The 22,432-nt window shown below is 47.8% G+C and overlaps 2 protein-coding genes across 5 annotated transcripts in view; one reads left to right on the top strand and one right to left on the bottom strand.

Annotated features, from left to right (window-relative positions):
- ANO7 (anoctamin 7) overlaps positions 1 to 1,134 on the top strand; it is a 29,165-nt gene extending 28,031 nt beyond the window's left edge. The window contains exons 22-23 of the mRNA XM_077825605.1: positions 219 to 338; positions 861 to 1,134. Of these exons, the coding sequence (XP_077681731.1) occupies positions 219 to 338; positions 861 to 1,055 (315 nt within the window). The 3' untranslated portion in view covers positions 1,056 to 1,134. The remainder of the gene's footprint in view (positions 1 to 218; positions 339 to 860) is intronic.
- Positions 1,135 to 2,013: 879 nt separating this feature from the next.
- The window catches only part of HDLBP (high density lipoprotein binding protein), a 90,967-nt gene continuing 70,548 nt past the window's right edge, over positions 2,014 to 22,432 (bottom strand). For 3 of the 4 annotated variants that reach the window (XM_077825601.1, XM_077825602.1, XM_077825603.1), the window contains 6 exons: positions 14,864 to 14,998; positions 13,368 to 13,511; positions 12,903 to 13,088; positions 10,208 to 10,324; positions 9,499 to 9,627; positions 2,014 to 4,454 (listed from right to left, as the gene is read on the bottom strand). In XM_077825601.1, the coding sequence (XP_077681727.1) occupies positions 4,368 to 4,454; positions 9,499 to 9,627; positions 10,208 to 10,324; positions 12,903 to 13,088; positions 13,368 to 13,511; positions 14,864 to 14,998 (798 nt within the window). In that variant the 3' untranslated portion in view covers positions 2,014 to 4,367. The remainder of the gene's footprint in view (positions 4,455 to 9,498; positions 9,628 to 10,207; positions 10,325 to 12,902; positions 13,089 to 13,367; positions 13,512 to 14,863; positions 14,999 to 22,432) is intronic. The other variant, XM_077825604.1, reaches the window with a different exon arrangement.

The following is a 22,432-nucleotide window of genomic DNA, read 5'->3' as shown; positions in this document are numbered from 1 at the left end:
CCCTTGTGGGGTTGAAGAGAGTGTGCTCTCTGGGGGATACTTCTTGGTTCAAGTCCTTTCAATGCCTGTCTCGTTCCCTGCAGTGCTCCTGTTGCTTGGCTGAGAACTCCACCCTACATGGGTCAGGCACCTCCATGCTGTTCCTTACTCATCTGGTCTTGCTTCAGAAAGAATCAGCTGTCTGATTGGACACATTGCTCTTTTCCTCTTGTTTTCAGCATGTGGTTTTCTTTATTGCTCGTGTGATAGACCTGATGGTGCCCGACATTCCTGAGTCACTGCAGATCAAGGTGAAGCGTGAACGTTATCTGGCCAAGCAGGCACTGGCTGAGAACAAGGTAAATCTCAGGGCCAGTGGTCTTTATTCTACATCAGGGTAGTCAGTAGATGATCTGTAGGCCACATCTGGACCGTCAGATGCTTTTGAACAGACCCTGAAATCTTTTTATTTATGCTGGAGTCCTGAGTTTCTGTGGGCATCCCACTGCCCACACCTGGAAGATGTCCAGATGAAATGCACTGAAGTAACACCCTATGCCTTTTGGTCTTCAGATGTTCATTAGCAGCTGGGGGGCTCCCTGTTCATAACACCTTTCTCCATGGTCATTGATAATCTCTTCACTCATTTCTGTTGCTCTCCAAGTTTTGTTGTGGCTGTCGTTTCTAGACAGGCTTATCTGTCAGTTCTGCCCCCTAGGTCTTAAAATTCCAGGCTTCATTGGTTACGTAACTCATGCCGTCCTCCCTTAAACATAACTGATGCCAAAGCAGTTTGGTCACTGTCTGTAGGATAGCTTTCTAACTCTCTAATGCTGTGGATACTAATTGTCCTTTCTCCTTTTGATCCATTGCTGAGGTAGGCCCTCTTTGAGAGAAAGGAAGTCAGAGCCACCTCCAGCACTACGCAAACAGCACCTAAAGACTGGGAGCTAGATGGGGTGCATGAAAACCAGGAGCCTACCCAACTACGGATGATGACATCTACACATGCATTAGCTGCTAGTCCTGAAGCTCACCCTCAGCAGCAGTTTGATCCTGAAGCAGAACCCCCATGAATTGCTGTTGAATCTGTTTTAGAACACACATGGTGACTGCTTCCATGTGGGTGCGAATAAAACTGAGTTCAGCCGTGGAGCATGTGATTTCTAGCACTCTCTCTTTTGGAAGAGATGAACGCAACTTGACTGATCCTGAGCTGGGTGTCTGTGTGTAAGAAACCTTGCAGAGGAATGAATTATTTTAGTGAAATTTCAGAGTGGATAAAATGAAGCACTCCAATTAACAGTACAGTGACAGGCATACTTGAATACCAGCTAAGTCCTTAGAGCCCTGCAGGTTAAAGTTAGACACCTGGCAAAGCCTGGAGCTGCCTGACTGGGGTTGGAAGAAATAATTTATGGAATGTCCTCTGAAGAAATTCCTTCTTGCTCTGAGCTATGGTAGAGGACAGGTGGGCTGTATGTCCCCCAGCTGGCATGAGGTCGGTGTGTAGGAGAAGCAGTGCTTCAGGCTGAAATGAAGCAAGGCCCACTGCTCCAGTGAAGTAGGAAGCAGCAATTCACCAGGCCTGGCTCTTACACAGCTGCAGCAGGGACTTAAGGGAAGTCTAACAACCACAGCATGTTGTCAGACAGGAGCAAGCCTCGCTTCCTCTTCCTGTTATTAGAGAGAGGAAGCTTGGAGTTATGCACTCTATTCCCTTACAGAAGAGAGAGGGGGAGAGCCTGGGCACTAGCTGGGGTTCTTTACACTAGTAGGCATGGAGAGGGGGCTCTGAGGGAACCTACTTACACTAGTGCTGGCCTTGTTAATACCTTTTCCTCCCTGGGGCCTGCACTCCGGTAGGACCACTCAGCCTAGTTATTAGGTAGTAAATCCAGACAGGGAACAACTGATGGTTTAAGATGACAGCTTAAAGTCGTAAAGAACTGTCAAAGGTTATGCTAGCCCCTGCCCTGATGTACATGGAAAAGCAATCTCTTTGAGCATGGGCAGAGAAATACAACACTCCAAGCTGTTTCAGGTTTTTATTTTAGAATTTATAAAATTCCAGTGTCATCCATACTCATGAGCCTTTTTACATGTTTGCATATAGTCTCCAAATTCCAAAGTTAAGGCCAAGGGATCATTGCCATGGAAACATACACTATGGAAGACGTTGAAAATAAAGGAAACGGAGCACATACCAGAGCATCTGCTACAGACTGAGGGGCAGCAGGAGACAGTACTAGGTACAATCACTTCATGACCTCTAGCATATAGGGGACCCTGAATTTAACTCAAGCCAAGCTAGGCAACTGATGGGGTTTTTTGTTGTTTTTTTCGGGTGGGGAAGGAAGAGGGTGGCAGGCTTGATGACCTCATGATGTACCTGTACCCCTTCCCCATCTGGGTTATCTAGCCCTTTTCAGAGCCCCTTTTGCTGGAAAGGAGGGAATACTACCCATGTTTGGTGAGCCACCCATTTAGACATCTACCATGGGGCCAAAGAGTGGTCAAGTTATTCACCACTGCCTTTGCATAGCCCTGGGACCTGGCTTTTTTCAGTTGACAGCAATTCTCCACTTCACTGTAAGCAACAGGACATTTTGGTATCTGACTTCTGGGCTAGGGTCCTCTTCCAGAGGAGTTTGGGGGAAAAAAAGAAAGTCAGCATTTCTAAGCCTCACTTGACATAGGTGCAGCATTGGGAACAGCAAGAGGACTGGGGCAAGCCTTCCAATGTAATGACCCTTGCCCCAGTCAGCATTATTGGGGAGAGATTGGGGACTTGCTTGCACAGGAGCTAAAACAGACAGGAAATGGAGGTATGGAAGGAGGACACCCTACTTCCCCACCCCACCAACACAATTTCTCTCTGTGGCTGAGCAAGCAGCTCACTTGAAGCCTCCTTCAAGCAAGCTGTGGCAGTGCTTAGGGTTCAGCAGCTCAGGGGCCAAGATGCTACAGTACAGAGCATGGGATTTACCACATACCATGGCAAGCCCTGGGCCTTAATTCTCCCGCTGCTCTTTGCCTCTGAGCTACAGAAAGTCAAGCTGCTCTGAAGTATTCAGAGTGGACATGCAACCTGCCTCTCTTGAAACCAAACCCACCTTCTGGCTCAGAGTCCTACAGCTCTGAAAGAGGGGGGGATGGTAGGGGAAGAGAGCATGCATTACCCTAACCTTGCTCTCACTTTCATGTGTGTGTTTCTAACAGCTACATGTGCTGATTGATGCTCTTCCACTCTCCCTGCACCTGGTGCAGATAATTCAGCTCTGGCCTCCACAGTGAGATGAGCAGGTTAGCAGTAGTGCTGATGCTCTAGACTTGGAGGCCACCCACAGACTGGTTTTTGAGGTAGAAAGAAGGCAATAGTAAATAGTGACAAATTCCCTACCCCTTGTGTCTAAATGCTGTCAGAGGGAGGGGGAAATTATGTAGCTTCAGCATTGCAGTTCCCATCAGCTGGCTCCTGGGCCATGTTACCATAGCAAATTGGGCTGACCCAAATTCTGTTGCACCCGATAATACTGTCATGTCCTGGCTCTGACCAGCTCTGCTGCTGTTGGGAAGAACAAACTAGGGGTGAAGGGGGAACACTGGGAAGTAGCCATATTTTTACTCTCACATGTTGGAAGACTCATCAAGTGTGCATGAGACTCTAGAGTCTCAATACTACACATGGACATGCTCAGTGCCATATATCACTCAAGGCTTTTCTACTTGACCAGGGGATCCCTTGTGTCACTGCTGGTCCCTTCCAGTGTCATTGCTTCTACAGATTATTGTATTGTTCTTTAAGCAGTTTCTGATCTTTAGACTTTTAGCTCACTCCACACATCCACTATCACTGTTAGATGGATTTTTGGCAGTTCAAAGGAAAAGCTGATTGCACTCTACGACAGTAAGATAAGGCCCGGGATAAACACAAAGGAAAAAGGGCAAACGTTTTGGCTTTTTAGAAAGTCAAGGAAATTTATTTCCTGAGGTCATGAGACAGGAAGTTGATTCCTAGCCACAGTAAAGGAGGTCTCCTAATGAAGACTGGAGTGCCTAGCAAGACATGCTCAAGGTATCTGATCACTGTCACCACTTTGGCAGTTGTGAAGCTTAGCAGATGAAAGTCACTTATGACACTTCAAACAAAAAGCTGTGTCTGAGTTGGGGGGGGGGGGGGAGAGGAACCATCCATTTATAGTAGGTCCTAAACCCAGTTACAACAGACAAGTAGAATGGGTTCTAGCACTCCACACAGCATTAGGAGACCTCGCAGGGCAATTTACTTGTGGTCCAGCCGCTGGGTCAGAATTCAAACAGGAAGTATTTGTGGCAGGTTAGTGTCAGGTCAGCTGGCTGGAGGAGATGTTTCTGCTTCCAGGTCATTATCGTTTAGGGCCCCAGGGAAGAGTCTTGGGGGCCACTTGAGCCCCAAAGCTGGGGAAATCTTCAGAACTGCTCATATCAGGGGCCTAGAGCAAAGGAGAGAGAATGGTCCAAGTTATATAGGCTAGCTGCAGTTCTATACAACACTCAAGAAGCTCAGAGACAACTGAAGCATTCAAGAAATATCACATGTGCAAACACAACATGAAGATGTCATGAGTGAGGCCACATATGGAAGAGTGTTCTAGGATATCAAAGGTTTCAGAGTAGCAGCTCTGTTAGTCTGTATTTGCAAAAAGAAAAAGGAGGACTTGTGGCACCTTAGAGACTAACCAATTTATTTGAGCATAAGCTTTCGTGAGCTACAGCCGATGAAGTGAGCTGTAGCTCACGAAAGCTTATGCTCAAATAAATTGGTTAGTCGCTAAGGTGCCACAAGTACTCCTTTTCTTTTTAGGATATCAAAGTTCTTGAAAGGTACAGAGGACACGGACAATACAGCAACAGGGTTTTAGTAGGACCCAAGAAAACAGCAGGTAATTCATTAAGATGGGTCACAAAAGGATCATGATCTGAATTAACCAAATCAATTCAGAGTATCAGGAAAGCAGATTCTGCAGGAAGGTCGGAAGGACGTCTACGTCTTGGGGAGACTGACATCAAGTATAGTTTGCCCACTGTTTCCTCAGTGGTGCCAGATCTATCTTAATACTCTCATGCTATCCTCCTCATTGCTGTAGTATGCAGTAGTATTGAAGTATTCCTGCTAACAGGCAAGGCTTTTCTGTACAGTGGCAGGAGAGACACTAGCTGGGTCAGAGGTTCTTGACACCCCTTAATTTTTATGGCTCAGGCTAGCTTTAGAACTGAGACCTGCCAAGTCCTCAGTGCACCCCGGGAGGACCAAGTGGCCAAGAAGAAGGTATTTGGCTTAGTAGCTTATCCCCTGCCTTTCAGATAATGGTCAGAAATGGTCACCCTAACCTTGAGTTCCACAATAACAAAGTGCCAACCACAGCCGCTTTGGCAGGCAATCTCAGCTCCAGGGGTTGTGGAGGAGAGATTCGCCAGGTTAGCAGCTCCTTTCAGAGCCTCTACAGGAGGATTCTGGTGTTCCTAGCAGAGGGGAGAGTGACAGCAGCAGAGGAAAGCTGGGCAATTTAGAAACCCAACATACTAACATCTAGGGGCCTAGCACATACTGTCGGCAAACTCTCCAGGTGATGAGAGAGACTCTTGACACCTCCCACTTGTCAGGAAAGGCCTAGAAATCCACTAAAAAAAAGGGAAGAACATGATTCTGAAACAAGTTACCTACCTTTCATAACTGTTGTTCTTTGAGATGTGTTGCTCATGTCCATTCCATTCTAGGTGTGTGCGCACCCATGTGCAGAGTTGTCAGAATTTTTTGCTTTAGTGATATCCGCAGGGTCAGCTGTGGTGCCCTCTGGAGTGCCACGCTCATGTGGCAACGTATCAGGCACCGCTAGCCCTGTGCCCTCAGTTCCTTCTTGCTGGGCAACTCCAACAGAGGGGTAGGCAGGTAGTGGAACGGACATAAGCAACGCATCTCAAAGAACAGTTACAAAAGGAAGGTAACAGTTTTTTCTTCAAATGCTTGCTCATGTCGATTCCATTCTAGGTGACTCACAAACAGTATCCCAGGAGGTGGGCTTGGAGTTCCCGGCTGTGTGGCTTGCAACACCGCTCTACCAAAGCCAGCATCGTCCTGGGCTTTCTGGGTAAGCGCATAATGGAATGTGAATGTGTGGATAGACGATCAGGTAGCGACCCTGCTGATATTTTGGATCAGCACCGGGACACGAAGGCTGCTGCAGCTTGCGCCCTGGTTGAATGGGTGATCACAATTGCCAGTGGTGGCACTTTCACCTGTTCATAGCAAAAATAAATATACAGGCAGTGACCCATGACGACACTCTCTGGGTTACCACAGGAATGCCCTTCATCCTGTCTGTCTGCCACCACAACGAACAGTTGCATCGACTTACAGAATGGCTTAGTCCTTTCTATGTAAAAGGCTAGTACACTCTCTGGACATCAGGAGGGTGATCTATGGTCCTCATCTGATTTATGAGGTTTTTGGAAAGAAGATGGTAAGTATATGTCTTGACTAGTATGAAACTGTGAAACTACTGTGGGCTTGAAAGCTTGGTGCTGCCGCAGTTGGACCTCGTAGAATACCATATAGGGCAGTTCTGAGGTAAGTGCCCTAATCTCAGAGACCCTACAGGCTAACGTTATTGCCACCAGGAGAATTGCAGAGTGTAGCCCAGAGGTATTATACTGAGCACCCAATGGTTTGAAGTTACTTGCGACTATGCTGACTGGAAGCGATGCAGACGGTTGAAGGAGTAGGAAGGTGGATCCTGAGAACTGACTGCAGTGCCGTCCTTGAGTGCACCTCAAAATGAGTGCTTCTGGCCACCCCGGTGTTTCGCTGGGCCACGCTGAGTAGGCAAACAGGAGGTGGAGGGGTGACCATGATTGAACCTCTCTCTTTTCCTCCTAAAGAAGCCTTGCCAGAGAGGCCAAGGTCTAGGAGGTAGCAGGAATTGCATACGCCACAAACGGCAAGAAAACAAGCCTAGTGAGCAGAGTGGCTCGAGAATCCTCAAATCCATGTAGCTTCGCATCCATTTGCTCTGAAAAGAGCCCATTGCCTTTGAAGGGAAGGTCCTGGATGGAGGACTGCCTCTGCTAACACAGACCCAAGGATTGAAGCCAGGAACTGCGCCTCATAACTATGGCCAAGACAAAGACCCTGGCCACCGAATCGGCTGCCCCAGGCCATCTGGAGAGAGCCCCTCGCCACCGTGGTACCTTCCTCCAGGATGGTAGCAACCTCCTGAGGCAGGGAGTCCCACAAGTTACAATTGTATCTCCCCAACAAAGACTGGTGGTTCGATACTCTGAACTGAAAGCTGGCTGTAGAATAAACTTTTCTTCCAGAAAGGAAACAGACACGCCAGGAAGCTGGACCTATGTGGCACTCACTTGCCCTTGCCTGTCCCTTTCGTTGGCCGCAGATGTGATTAGCGACCCTGGGGGTGGATGGGTATACAAATATTTGAATGCATTAGCAGGGACAAATATTTCTTTTCTGCCCAGGTGGGCAGGATAAGAGATGGGATTTGCCACAGGGCCTTGGCTATCTTCAAAATCTCCTCATGTATCAGCAGTGTGGCTCATGATGGGGCTGCCACTGTTAGAATGTTGAACAAGTTGCCCGACTGCTCCGCCAGTTCCTCCACTTCCAAGCCCAAGTTTGAGGTCACCCTTCTAAGCAGGGCTTGGTGCTCGTTAAAGTCCTCACAGGGACTGACGTGTGAGGTCCCTGCTACTGCTTCGGCTGACGAGGATGATGATTGCACCACTGGGGGAGGACCTGGGGCATTGTCCCCCATAGGGGAGGGCTCCCTTGGAGTATGCACTTGCTCCTCTACCCCAACATCGGAGTCCGTGCCGTGCACTGAGTCTGGTACAGTCATTGCAGGGGGTTGCTTCTCCAAAGCAGCAAGGGAAGAATGGTGTGAGAGAGGCATCAGCATCACCAGCATGCCCCACGCATTCTAATTGGGCCATTGGTCTGGCCACTGACCCTACAACCATCCCGGCAGTGTGGAAGCAGAGAGAGTCTCCGGTGCCCACAAGATTTGCTGCTGCCATGGCAAGGGGCTAAAGTCCCACTCTGACCTAGACGAGTCCCTTTCCAGTGACCAAGGCAGGACTGTAGATGCTTGTGTCTGGCAGCTGACCATAGGCGCCAGGGAGTGGTCCCTCAAGTAAGATGATCAGTGTCTCTCAGAGGACTGGTGCCGGGGCGTGGAGACCAGTGCTGGAAAGGTGAGATGTCCCGTACCAGCGGAGACCTGCGCCAGGACATCGGCTGGTGAAAGGACGATCAGTGCTGGGTGTACAGAGACTGATGCCTCACTGAAGGTCACCTGTGCTGTTGGAGACCAGGACCGCAGTGACGGCGACCTGAGCCGTCTGACCAGAGACTTAGGTTGCGGAGTCAGGGATCTTGGTCATGGAATACTGCCTCTGCTCCGGGGAGGGATGGCATTCAACTGCCCTCTGAGGTGGTCTTATGGCTGGCTTGCCCTTAGAACGGGGAGCCTTAGCCACCTCCAATGCGCTGGAAGGGCTCTCTGGTCCCTAGCTGCCTGGAGGGCCTCAGACATCGAAGGTACAACCAGGTGCCAGGGTCCCTACTGCTCCCAGGAGTGGGATCCCTGGGGGATCCAGCCTGAGAGGTAACCCCTTGAAGCTCCAGAGAGGGCAGTCAGGCCTGTCCCTCCTTGTTTGGTGCCAGGGAGCCTTGCTTTTTCAGGTGCTTCTTGGACACCGGCAGAGCTCAGTACTGGGCAGAACACTCTTCACCAACCCCAAGGAGCTAAGTGTAGAGTTGGAGCATGAAGGCTCTGACACCGGATGAAGTGCAGCCTCCATAAGAAGGGCCCTTAGACGAATGTCCCGCTCCTTTTGAATTTGGGTCAAAAGTCCTTGCAAATTTGATACCTGTCCTTTATGTGCGATTCTCCCAAGCACTTCAGGCAGTGGCTGGGAGGGTCGCTAACAGGCACAGGCCTATTGCAGGTTGAACAAGGCTTGAAACCCGGGGACCGGGGCATGCCCTACCCCGGGGCAAAGTCCCTGCTGAGACTAACCCTTAACATCTAATTACTAACTACTGTAAACAACTATATACAAAGAAAACAGACAATAGGTGCTGGAGAAAAAACTTGTCCACTTGCGAGGCAAGGAGAAGTTGCTCCGACCAACCACCAGGGGCAGTAAGAAGGAACTGAGGACATAAGGCCGGCGACTCCTCATATACCAGCACACGAGTGCGGCACTCCAGAGCGTGCCACAGCTGGCCCTCCGGATACCACGAAGACAAAAAATTCCAACATCTGTGCACATGGGCATGCACACACCTAGCATGGAATAGACATGAGAAAGCACTAAAAGAAGAACAGGCATTGATCCCCAATGAACAGTGAGATGACCCTCCAGTTCATATCCTGGCCATGCAGAGTCCATGGCACAGGAACAGTCTCTGGGAAGAGGAACCTCTGGAGGTGCAATAGCAGAAGCAGCACTCACCTTCTCATTGCTGCCAGCTGCCCAGGGGGCATCTCTCACCACAAATCCCTTGGATGGGGCCTTGGACTCCTCATGTGCGGAGGGTTTCATGTACACCTGCATTGCCTCATTGTCCACCACATCAGCTAGCTGCAGGGAGAGGAGTTCTCTTTGTATGGTGATGTACCTTGTGTTCCCTACTTAGTCAATGAAGTCTCCCCTCCCCCACAGCATCAAACAGCAATTGCTGCCAGTAGCAGCTTAAGACTAGCATGCTGCACCCCTCAGAGAGGAAGACGACACCCATTTTATTGGCTGCTCTATTCATTCATTTACCCCCCTCACTTCAGTCGCACATGGCAGTGGCCACATAGGCTGCCTTGACACTGCTTCACAATCCAACACCTACTCGGGGTTCTAATTTCTAGGGACAGCTGCACAGAACAGCTGAAATTGCCATGAGCACAGTGTGAGAGAGACAGATAGGAGGAGGAAAACGCTAGATTCCTCTCCCAAGTGGCAGGAGCCAGAGAGATCTGGACATTCAGTGATTATCATGCAGCAGTATGCCCGTAATAGCGAGCTGAGCTCCCTGCACACACACAGCAGGGACTTACAGTTTTTAGGCCCATAGTCTCCACTACGAAGGAAGTTAATTAACTGGGCTGTTTATGCCACAGACCAGAGCCATTCTTCTGGCCTTCACTTCCCTTCCTCCTCCACTACTCACATATTCCTCCTCCAGGTTCAGGATATGATCGATTGCTTCCTCCACATTATCAGGGAGCCCAGTCACAGTCACACAGTTAGGGTCAGATGCACCGCTCTGGGGGAAGCGGATATCCACCTGGAATGCAAGGCACAGCAGAGGGTTTTAGATGTGCACCAGCCCCTCTCAGGTGGCTCATCATTCTGGAGGTCCATGGCTAGGCTGCAGTGATGACCCCACAGGTGCTCACAGTCAGAGGGTTCATTTGCACTGGACCATACCAAGCCCTGGTGGGGAGTGTTTGGTTTCCAGTACAAGGGAGTGCTGAGCTGGAACCCATACATAATAGGAAGCCTCATTCCCAGCAGAATGGAGTCTGATCAGCTTGGGAGCAGGGGGCTCTGACCCTTCTCCAGCCACTGCTGCCGTTTGCTCAGCATCCTGCAGCTTTATAGTGTTGTGCAGCCCAGAGCCCAGTAGGGCTGAGCTGCTCTACCACAAGCACCTGCCCGGGGCAGAGTCCCCACTTCTGCAGAGCGCTTAGAACTGTGGCAGCCAGCGTGCAGGTGATCGCTCCCACTGCCATTACAGCCTGCCATGCTTTACCAGTCACTATGGTGGTGGGAGGTCTAACCACTGCGTCCTCAGCTATCTCCACCTCTGTCAAACCACTGCTAGTGCCGCCTCACGACACTAGACTGCTGGCAAAAACCAGTGGGTTCTAGTGAGCTTCTAGGATTCTCCAGCAGCTCTCAGCTTGTTTTGGACACTAGAGCCCCATGGACAGAGTGGTACTTGAGATGCCACAATTTCCTCTTCAAAGAGGAGCTTTCCAGCCTTCCCAATTTTCAAGAGACAGAAGGGAAGTGTAGGTCTGCAGCCTGACACAGACTCAGAGGTCTGAGGTCTGAGCTCCCCCCAGAGCTATCAGTGGGCTGTTCACGGCAAAGCTAAAAGACAAATGCAGCGTCAATGATGTTCATTATTTCACTGCTGATCATTTCAAGAGACAAACCTTGCTAAAGCCTTTCTTCCAAGAGCCCAAACAATCCTAATCCAGCCTGAGACAGGTGCGTGGCCTGTTGCTTTGGGCACTGCTGGAAGGTAATCCAGTATTACAGTGAAGCCGTCTAGAACAGAAGTGTCTCCCACACACTCAGAGGGACCCAAGAACCCAAGCTGCCCCCTACTCGGCTCCCCTCAGTCACAAACAGCTTCCATAAAGCAGCTGTGTTTTCAACAGGAAAATCGGAATCCACTGAAAGTGTCAGAAGATGTAAGGGCACCACAAACACTGAAACCAACAGCAAATTCAATACAGAGCGTATGGGACTCTTTGGATTTTTATCTAAAGCTGCCAGATTTCCAGGGTCCTGGGTACTCAGCTCTGCGAGACCACTGGGGAATGTCAAACTCCCCTCAAAGAGTTGCCTAGATGATAGCACTGGTTCCCCACAGGCTCCAAGCAGGGGGAACCAGGAGGCCATGGTCCCATCACTTTTAAAAAGCCATAAGGGCGAGCATGGTGGGGGAGAAAGAGGAGTGAAAGCAGGGGGCAGAGCCTCAGGGGAAGGGACAGTGTGAGATCAGGGCCTTGGGGATAAGGGGCAGGCCTCCATTCGGGCACCAGTGGGGAGGCCACCCACACTTTTAGGAAGCTTCTGCCACTCCTGGCTCCATAATCAGTGACAGGGCAGCAGATAAAAGCTGTTCCCTCTCACTCGGAAGAGCCATTCAGCTCAGGTCTGAAAGTGTGAAATGATCAGACCATTATGATTGTGATGGACAGGTGCCACCGACAGAGGCAGTTGAAGAACAGTTGCGGCTTAGCCCTGGGAACAGCACAGAGGGAACACACAGAAGCGGGTCTGCCAGATTAAATCCACCCAGGCCACAGACACTCAGGATACATCTACACTGCAACTGACCACCTGCATCTGTCCCACGTCAGCCAACGAGGGTTCAGGCTGCAGGGCTATGCAATTGCAAGGTAGCTGCTTGGCTCAGGCTGGAGCCAGGGCCCACCAACCTGAGCATCTACCCTGCAGTTAAACAGCTCTGTAGCCCCAGGCAGCTGACAGGCCAGCCTCAGGTGTTCAACTGCAGTGCAGACACAGCCTAAGGACTCAGTGGAGTTCTCTCTCGGCCTACGTATGGAACACTGGAGTCGTGTGCCCCACCCTGGGAAGAGCTCCAGAAACCAACTGGAACTCAGGCACCCTGGGTCACCATTTCCAGAGATACCATTTTGCTCTGGGAGGGGGGGTGGGGGGGGAAGAGAAACAGGGAAGGGAGGAGAGCAGGCTGCTTTAACCCATTCCTAATTGTGGTGTCCAATCAACTTTGCTGCTTGGGGTGTATGAAGGAGCCATGGGTCCATCTATGCCCTGGCATGCAGCCCTGGCTCAGACTAGAGTAAGCACAGGAAGAGAGCAAGGCCTGTACAGCTAGACAGGCTGGGGCCTTGCCTTGCCTCCCATCACCTGACTCCTGCGTGCAGCCATCTCCAGCTCAGTCAGTCAAGCCCACAGAGAGATGCCCTGTAACACAGCAGCACCATCATCCCTCCAGCCTTTGCAGCCCAGGTCAGGGTTTTGCAGAGGGCAGAAAGCATGGGCATTAAGAGCACCAAAGTCCTGGGTTTGAAGTAGTTCAAGCTACCCCAGCCATTGTACAGCAGCCCCCGCAATGGATCCAGCGTACTCTCCATGCCCACCTTGAACTCATCCATGATTTTGCGGATGGCTTTGCCCCGTGCTCCAATGATGCGGGCATGAACACGATGGTCAAGTGTCACATCCTCAGAGACCATCTGCTCCAGCTCGCCCACAATCTTCATGATGGCGTCTCGGGCTGCCTCTGTGTTCTTCTCATAGCCAGTTATGGTGATCTGATCCTGGGACTAGGAAAGCAGGTGGGGGAGGAAGTTAGAATGGAGTTGCTGGGAGCAAACCCATCCTGGACCTCTAAGGGAGAGGTCTGACTGGAAGGCAACACTACAGGAGACTCTGGGCTGGAAACCAAGTGCAGTGTTAGACTGGCCTGCCTGGGCAGGCTCGGGGTTGTTTTTCTTTGATCAGCATTTTGCAGTGAGCAGCTGCTGGAAATGTCACGCATGCTCTATTCAGAGTCCAGAGCCTCTATTATGCCCCAGAAGGCTTTATCCCCCTCCAGTCCTCACCTGGTTATCATCATCCTTATCCGGGAACTGGATGTTGACCTCATGCTCTGTGCGGATCTGGGTGATCACTGCCCCCTTTCTTCCAATAATTTTAGGGTGGTATTTGGGGTCAACAGTGACAGTGAGCTTGAAGCTTCGCAAGGCCTGTAACGAGAAGGGAGACCCTCTCGAGCGCTATAGCAGAGTATACACCAAGGTTTGACCAATTGCATCTATTCCTGTCTATGTCAAACTTCTACCTCCATCTTTCAAGTATCCTGCCTGTAAGGGGACACCACACATTTAGGCAGATTCTGGGGGAGTTTTCTGCTCTCCCTGAGACATGCCCTAGGTTGTCCCACAGTGGCTGCTCTGGGTGGCACTACCTGAACATGTGCACATGACTGCAGAGCCAAAGTACTTGTGTGCACATCTGCCACTGGCCTGTGCTTCTGTTGAGCCTCTGCTCATTTACTCATAGCTCCCTGCTCATGACAGTGCCTCGTTGTTCTGTGCTGGGGACTGTAGAGAGGAAACCCAACAGAGCAGAGGAGCCAGGGAGGATGACCAAACTACCACACTTCACGAGAAGAGAATAGAGAATGGGACTTGGAAGCATTCCTCACAGAGCGAGGATTAAAAGCTGTTGGGTGAAATCCTGGTTTCACTGAAGTTGATAGCAGAACTCCCCAGATGACTTCAAAAATCGGCCAAGATTTCACCCATTGTCTACACAGCAGATTCCACTTCCAGGTCAGATGGAGGAGTGATGGAACACAAGCCACTGGCCAAACCAGTTACTGTATGCATTGTGTCACTGCAGAAAGATTGCCCCATTCCAAATGCCTCGCCTATTGGGGATAAAAAAGGATAAAAAACTGGACAGACCGATCACTACTTTTTCCATCAGCTCACACTGTGCAGATGGGCTTTTTAGAATCCACTTGCTCTTTTTAATTAAAGTTACATTTGGAGTAACACAAAGTGGAATGGACTCTTACCATCAGGTTAGTAGCTAATGTGGCTGTAACTGCCATAGTTACAGTGCAGCAACTTGGGTTACAGGAGCTTGTAACTCAGCCTTCAAGTTCACTTGAGGCAGAAGCAAACAAGCCATCGTAACTCTAAATTCCTTATCTTAGGCCAAGGAAGCTGCCTCCAATAGTGCTGCAGAGCCCAATCCATCGGCGCTTCCACTTTGCTGCCAGCTAGGTGAATGTTGTTCTGGAGGCCACTGATCATTTTCACATTACTGCCCAGGTTCAGAGGGCAGTGTCCAGCTGTCAGAGGCAGCAGAGGGGGGTCTGAAAGGGTGATCCCATGTGCCTACTCTAAGAGCTCAGATATCAGGCCAAACACACACTATTTACAAGGGTGCGTTCTGCCTCTATACATCCTCCAATATCACTGACCCCTTTTACACAAAGCTAGAGACAACACTTGGGCTGGGGGTGGAGGGGGCTAGTTCTCCTAGGAGCAAGAGGGACAAGGAAGCAGGCCGTGCCACTAGGGCTTACCCGATCTTCTTGCTCAGCCTGCAGTTCCTTCACTCTCTCCAGCAGTCCAGCCTTTGCGCGGTCCAAGTTTGCAGCGAGCCCAGTGATACTGATGACATCAGACCGAAGTTCAGGGGCAGGGACTTGGATGTTCACCTAAATGACAAACACCTGTTTTCACTTTGGGCCACTAGACAGCCAGTTCACATGCCACTTCTTCACTGCTGAGGGAAGAGCCTGAGGTTGCAGCATCACTGCCACGGCCACCACCACCACCACACCAAAGCAAAACTTCAGTTCATCACTGTGTGACTAGTTCTTGACTGTGCAGCTAGTATGTGGTAGCTCTTGCACCAAACTAGAGAGGTTTAGGAAAGGGAAAGGTTTGAGCAACAGGGCCCTGTTGCTACCAGTACACACAGGAATGGCCAGTCTTGGTCAAGACATAGGTCCACCTAGTCCAGTATCCTGTCTGACAGTGGCTAGTACCAGTTGCTTCAGAAGAGCCCTGCAATAGGCAGATGTGGAATAACCTGCCTCCAGGGCATCAGCCAGGAGGCTGCAGAAATCAAACACTAGTGCCACTATTCCAGGTGGATTCTAACTGCATCTCATGGACTTTAAGGCCAGAAGGGACCACTGTGATCTAGTCTGACCTCCTGCACATTGCAGGCCACAGAACCTCACCCACCCACTCCTGTAATCAGGGTGGATTTGATTTAAATCACTAGTCACCAAGACATGTGACATGCATCTGATGAAGTGGGTATTCACCCATGAAAGCTTATGCTCCAATACGTCTGTTAATCTATAAGGTGCCACAGGACTCTTTGCCGCTTTTAGTCACCAAGACAGAATTTAATCATGGATTTCTATACAAAAAGTGCATTCTTGTTGGTTATAACCTTAATTCATATTCTTCACAACTCAGATAGATGTAGGTTTCATTTTTAGAAGGTTCACACTATACATTTTTAAAGTTATTTATTTTGAAAACTTTTCAGATTAGTTTTACAGCTATATCAGAAAATGAATGATTGGTTGGTTACTTCATTTACCAAAAGGTAACTGAAGCGGATATTTATGAAGTTCTCCTCCCAACGACTATCAATATTTGGAGGATTTTCTTGCAATGCTGTATTAGGATGAGAAAAATCACCAGACAGTCATTTAAATTGTTTTATTTAACTAAAACATTACGTATTCTGGATTTTTCCTTCAACAGCAAATATTTTAACAAAACAAGCATATGATTTTTTTGAATTTAGTTAAATGTTCAAGTTTTTTAAAATCAGCTTTGTCTTTATTAAAATTGTTTAAAATAGTTAAGATTTTTTTTTTTTAAACAAAAAGTAAAATTGACTACGTCAGCAAGCTCAGCATGAGAAACTTAAAATATTGGCTTCTGCAGCTAACTCAGTCATCTTCACCTTCATTTTCCTGTTTGTTCATAATCTGGAAAAGAAAAACAAGCTTTCCTGCTTTTTCAGATCCCAAACAAATTTCTCAATTTGGAATGAATTAGTCCAAAGGAAGAAAAGGTTCTTTCTACACTAGCAGAAGCAGCTACTGTTGTTAAAAGTGAGATCATCACTTCAACAGTCTCTGAATCCAGTTGCTTAAGTGACTTCCACCAGTTCGCTGGTGTGATTATATGTTTGCTGTTTTAAAGACATTTCTTGAACGGGTCACCCTTAGCTCTGAAGTTTATTATAGTTGGCATTATGGAGGGATGATTGCTGGGTGTCCATGTCATAGCCAACTCCTCTTCTTCAGCAGTTAAGGTTTGACCCTGGTACCGAGTATTGAGAATATCAGCAAGAAAATGAGCTGGAGATAGTGCTTGTCTTATTTGTTTTTTTAATGCTTGTAATTTAACTCTGTCATTGCATATTTCTCTTTGTAAAGATCTCTCAGTTCCTTCCAGATTTCAACAGCGTCAGCAATAAAACAGCTATTTCCCTGCATTTTGTTCAAGGCTACAAAAATAGGCTTCAGGGTACTCAGCATGTGTCCAACATTTCTCTTAAGCCCAACGTTGAGAACTTTGGCTGTGACAGTGCCATCTATTTTTTCATGGTTTTGTTCACAAACTGTCATCAGATTAGGCCAGTGCTTGATTCAGTGCTCAAAACAGTCCATCACTGAGTTCCATCGCACGTCTTGTTGGAGAGTTAGCTTGGTTCCTCACACTTTTTTCAGAGCAGCTGCTGCAAAGTGGTGTTACGGATGTATTTTGCAATTTCAACATTAGCCTTTATTTCTGGAACACTGAAGTCTTTGGCTAGGAGGTGCATCAAATGAGCACTGCAACCCTATGTTATTAGCTTGGGACTCTCTTCACCCTCTTCTAAATAATTTCTCATCTTGATACACTTGCAGCATTGTCTGTGACCAAGCTACATACTAGACATTTGCATTTCCCCCCCCCCCAGTTTGTTATAGCTTTTACTGTTTCTTCCTGTAAGTATTCTGCTGTGTGTCCATTTCCTGATGTATCAATTATTTCTGTAAGGACGACATTCCCTTCTTCTGTTTTCACACAAGCACATACAACAGGATCATTGTGGACATTGCTCCACCCATCAAGACTCAGGTTAACAATTTTACCCTCTAGACCTTTTGCACACTGCTCAGTTTCCTTTCATACACTTTATCCAGCAATTTGCCTGTGACATTTGCTCTGTTGGGTGGACTGTATCCTGGTCTTAATGACTGAACCATGTTAACGAAGTGTGGGTTCTCAATCATTCAGAAGAGAGACTTTGTTGCAGAAACAAACCGGGCAATTTTTTCATCAATTACCTTTCTGTAATCTGCTGGTTCTTATCACAAACTTATCTATGGTTGTTTCTGGATGATGATTTTTTTCTTTTCTTTTTGCTATAGGTGATCTACTGTGGCTACATGACATACATGATGTGACAAACACTATCACTGGCAGATAACCTGAAACTATAGAAAACGATGGTGACCTTGAAGGTGGATAGTCTTCAGAATCCTGTATGTTGAGGACGGATTCTCCTAAACAAAATAAGTCAATGCAGTTAATTATTATTACCACCATACTGCTCATTTAGTATTACTGATCGCATTCATTGACACTCAGTACTACTTTAAGGTGAAATTGTAAACGGAAGATCTGCCTATTTCAGCTATTTATTTTTTATCACAACCACATCTAAAATGATAGTACCATAGAGTAACTATATTTTTTGCTCAAACATGAGAATTCAAGAATAGTCCAGAAGGAAGACAGGCAGTCCTTAACAAGTATGAAATAAAAAAGTTGACCAACCTGAAGATTCTGCATGTTCAGACATGTTCCTTTCATCATCTTCAATGCAGCTTCCTCCTGAGAAGGAACACTTCTCATGATGTTGTTTCATTTGGGCAACCAGGCCTTGCATTTCTTTGTTGCACTCTTTCCATTTTGCACGCATGCTTCTCTTACCCACAGGTAGAGGAACTTCATTAAAATACTCCCAAACTGGATCTCATTTATGGCCTGCTGCCATTATAGGTTTTCCCTTATAGTGAGTGAATGGTGTGGTAGATCTCAAATCAATGAAGGCTACGCTCAGAAAGACCTCAAGACTTCTGTAATATGCTTTTGATTCTACTGCCTATCCCTCCCTTCTCACATTTATCTCCAGATTTCTTCTCCTTGTCCAGATCTATTCTGCCCCCAACAGTCTTCTATTCATTGAACTTTTTGAAACTTTGCACTTTTAGAAAGGTAAGGGATTGACTCTGTGTACACAAATTTGCAAAGGGACAATAGGGTTGAGGTCTGTTATTTCTCACCTCTCTGTATAGTTTATTAATTTAAAAACATTTTTGCTGTTAACAAGCATGTTATCTCTGGAGAGACAAATCCAGAGTTTGAGAACTGCAAAACTAAGCATCTCTGATGGTATCTTCTGGACTGAGCACTGAGTCCCACTGGGTAGATAGAAAGATTAACCTAAATCTATATAGAAGCGCCTGAAATCCCATAAGATTGGGTCCCTAATTCATGAACTATTGGAACTCATTTACAAAACGTTTCTTAAACACTACATGAATATATTGTCTTATACTATAGAATTAAAATTTATAATCCCTACTCTATGAGGAGATATCTTTGAGCTATAACGTATCTATCTTTAGATAAGTTTTTTCCTCAAAAAGCATCATCAAAAAATCAGATTTAAATTAAAAATCAGATTTGATTTTTTTTTTTTTTAAATCATTGATTTTTATCCACCCTGCCTCTGGCTGAGTTACTGAAGTTCTCAAATCATGGTTTAAAGACTTCGAGTTAGAGAATCCACCATTTACACTAGTTTAAACCTGCAAGTGACCCATGCCCCCGGCTGCAGTGGAAGGCAAAAAAACCCAGGGTCTCTGCCAATCTGACCTGGTGGAAAATTCCATCTGGACCCCAAACACAGCGATCAGTTAGACTGAGCATGTGGGCAAGACCCACCAGGCAGACACCTGAGAATGCATTATCTGTAGTAACTCAGAGCCCTCCCCACCTAGTGTCCTGTTTCTGGCCACGGAATTTTTGCTACTAGCAGTCTTTGATAGGCCATATGCTATTGTAGGAAATCCCATCACTAGGGCCCTAACAAATTCATGGTCCATTTTGGTCAATTTCAGTCACAGGATTTTAAAAATAATAAATTTCATGGTGTAATTGTAGGGTCCTGACCTAAAAAGGAGTTGGGGGCATCACAAGGTTATTGTGTGGGGATTGCGATACTGTTACCCTTACTTCCGCGCTGCTTCTGGTGACGACACTGCCTTCAGAGTTCGGCAGCTAGAGAGCAGCGGTTGCAGGCCAGGAGCCCAGCTCTGAAGGCAGAGCCACCACCAGCAGCGCAGTGCAGAAGGATGGCATAGTGTGGTATTGCCACCCTTACTTCTGCACAGCTGTCTGCAGAGCTGGGCCGTCAGTCAGCAGCCGCCACTCTCTGGCCACCCAGCTCTGAAGGCAGCAGTAAGGGTGGCAATACTGCAACCCCCTTAAAATAACCTTGTGACCCCCTCCCTGCAACTCCCTTTGGGATCAGGATCTCCAATTTGAGAAACGCTGGTCTCCCCCGTGAAATCTGGAGGGTGGGGTGGGGCGGGGAGGGGGGCGGAGAAATTAGATTTCACAGTCCAGGACTCAATTTTCACGACTGAATTTGGTAGGGCCCTACCTATCACCATCCCCTCCACAAACTTATCAAGCTCAGGTCTTGAAGTCAGTTCAATATTTTGCCCCCACTGCTCCCTTTGGAAGGCTGTTCCAGAACCTCACTCCTCTGATGGTTAGAAACCTCCGCCTAATTTTGAGCCTAAGCTTGTTGATGGCTAGTTTATAGCCATTTGTTCTTGTGTCCAAACTGGCACTTAAGTAACTCCTCTTCATCCCTGGTATTTATCCCTCTGACGTGGCCTATGAATCCAATCATATCTCCCCTCAGCCTTTATTTGGTTACACTAAACAAGCCACGCTCTTTGAGTCTCCTCTCATAAGATAGGTTTTCCATTCCTCAGATCATCCTAGTTCTTCTCTGCACCTGTTCCAGTTTGAATTCATCTTTCTTAAACATGGGAGACCAGAACTGCACACAGTATTCCAGGTGAGGTCTCACCAGTACTTGTATAATGGTAATGACACTTCCCTGTCTCTACTGGAAATACTTCACCTGATGCACCATAGAACTGTATTAGCTTTTTTCCATAGCTGCATCACATTGACAGCTCATAGTCATCCTTTGATCAACCAATACACCCAGGTCTTTCTCCTCCCATCACTTACAACTGATATAGAATCATAGAATATCAGGGTTGGAAGGGACCCCAGAAGGTCATCTAGTCCAACCCCCTGCTTGAAGCAGGACCAATTCCCAGTTAAATCATCCCAGCCAGGGCTTTGTCAAGCCTGACCTTAAAAACCTCTAAGGAAGGAGATTCTACCACCTCCCTAGGTAACGCATTCCAGTGTTTCACCACCCTCTTAGTGAAAAAGTTTTTCCTAATATCCAATCTAAAACCTCCCCCACTGCAACTTGAGACCATTACTCCTCGTTCTGTCATCTGCTACCATTGAGAACAGTCTAGAGCCATCCTCTTTGGAACCCCCTTTCAGGTAGTTGAAAGCAGCTATCAAATCCCCCCTCATTCTTCTCTTCTGCAGGCTAAACAATCCCAGCTCCCTCAGCCTCTCCTCATAAGTCATGTGTTCTAGACCCCCAATCATTTTTGTTGCCCTTTGCTGGACTCTCTCCAATTTATCCACATCCTTCTTGTAGTGTGGGGCCCAAAACTGGACACAGTACTCCAGATGAGGCCTCACCAATGTCAAATAGAGGGGAACGATCACGTCCCTCGATCTGCTCGCTATGCCCCTACTTATACATCCCAAAATGCCATTGGCCTTCTTGGCAACAAGGGCAAACTGCTGACTCATATCCAAGCTTCTCGTCCACTGTCACCCCTAGGTCCTTTTCCGCAGAACTGCTGCCTAGCCATTCGGTCCTTAGTCTGTAGCGGTGCATTGGATTCTTCCATCCTAAGTGCAGGACCCTGCACTTATCTTTATTGAACCTCATCAGATTTCTTTTGGCCCAATCCTCCAATTTGTCTAGGTCCTTCTGTATCCTATCCCTCCCCTCCAGCGTATCTACCACTCCTCCCAGTTTAGTATCATCCGCAAATTTGCTGAGAGTGCAATCCACACCATCCTCCAGATCATTTATGAAGATATTGAACAAAACCGGCCCCAGGACCGACCCTTGGGGCACTCCACTTGATACCGGCTGCCAACTAGACATGGAGCCATTGATCACTACCAGTTGAGCCCGACAATCTAGCCAGCTTTCTACCCACCTTATAGTGCATTCATCCAGCCCATACTTCCTTAACTTGCTGACAAGAATACTGTGGGAGACCGTGTCAAAAGCTTTGCTAAAGTCAAGAAACAATACATCCACTGCTTTCCCTTCATCCACAGAACCAGTAATCTCATCATAAAAGGCGATTAGATTAGTCAGGCACGACCTTCCCTTGGTGAATCCATGCTGGCTGTTCCTGATCACTTTCCTCTCATGCAAGTGCTTCAGGATTGATTCTTTGAGGACCTGCTCCATGATTTTTCCAGGGACTGAGGTGAGGCTGACTGGCCTGTAGTTCCCCAGATCCTCCTTCTTCCCTTTTTTAAAGACTGGCACTACATTAGCCTTTTTCCAGTCATCCGGGACTTCCCCGGTTCGCCACGAGTTTTCAAAGATAATGGCCAATGGCTCTGCAATCACAGCCGCCAATTCCTTCAGCACTCTCGGATGCAACTCGTCCGGCCCCATGGACTTGTGCACGTCCAGCTTTTCTAAATAGTCCCTAACCACCTCTATCTCCACAGAGGGCTGGCCATCTCTTCCCCATTTTGTGATGCCCAGCGCAGCAGTCTGGGAGCTGACCTTGTTAGTGAAAACAGAGGCAAAAAAAGCATTGAGTACATTAGCTTTTTCCACATCCTCTGTCACTAGGTTGCCTCCCTCATTCAGTAAGGGGCCCACACTTTCCTTGGCTTTCTTCTTGTTGCCAACATACCTG

The sequence above is a fragment of the Eretmochelys imbricata genome, chromosome 9, assembly GCF_965152235.1.
Source record: "Eretmochelys imbricata isolate rEreImb1 chromosome 9, rEreImb1.hap1, whole genome shotgun sequence".
Lineage (NCBI taxonomy): Eukaryota > Metazoa > Chordata > Testudines > Cheloniidae > Eretmochelys > Eretmochelys imbricata.
Note: the sequence above shows the minus strand (reverse complement) of the source record. Positions and strands in the feature narration are given on the sequence as shown.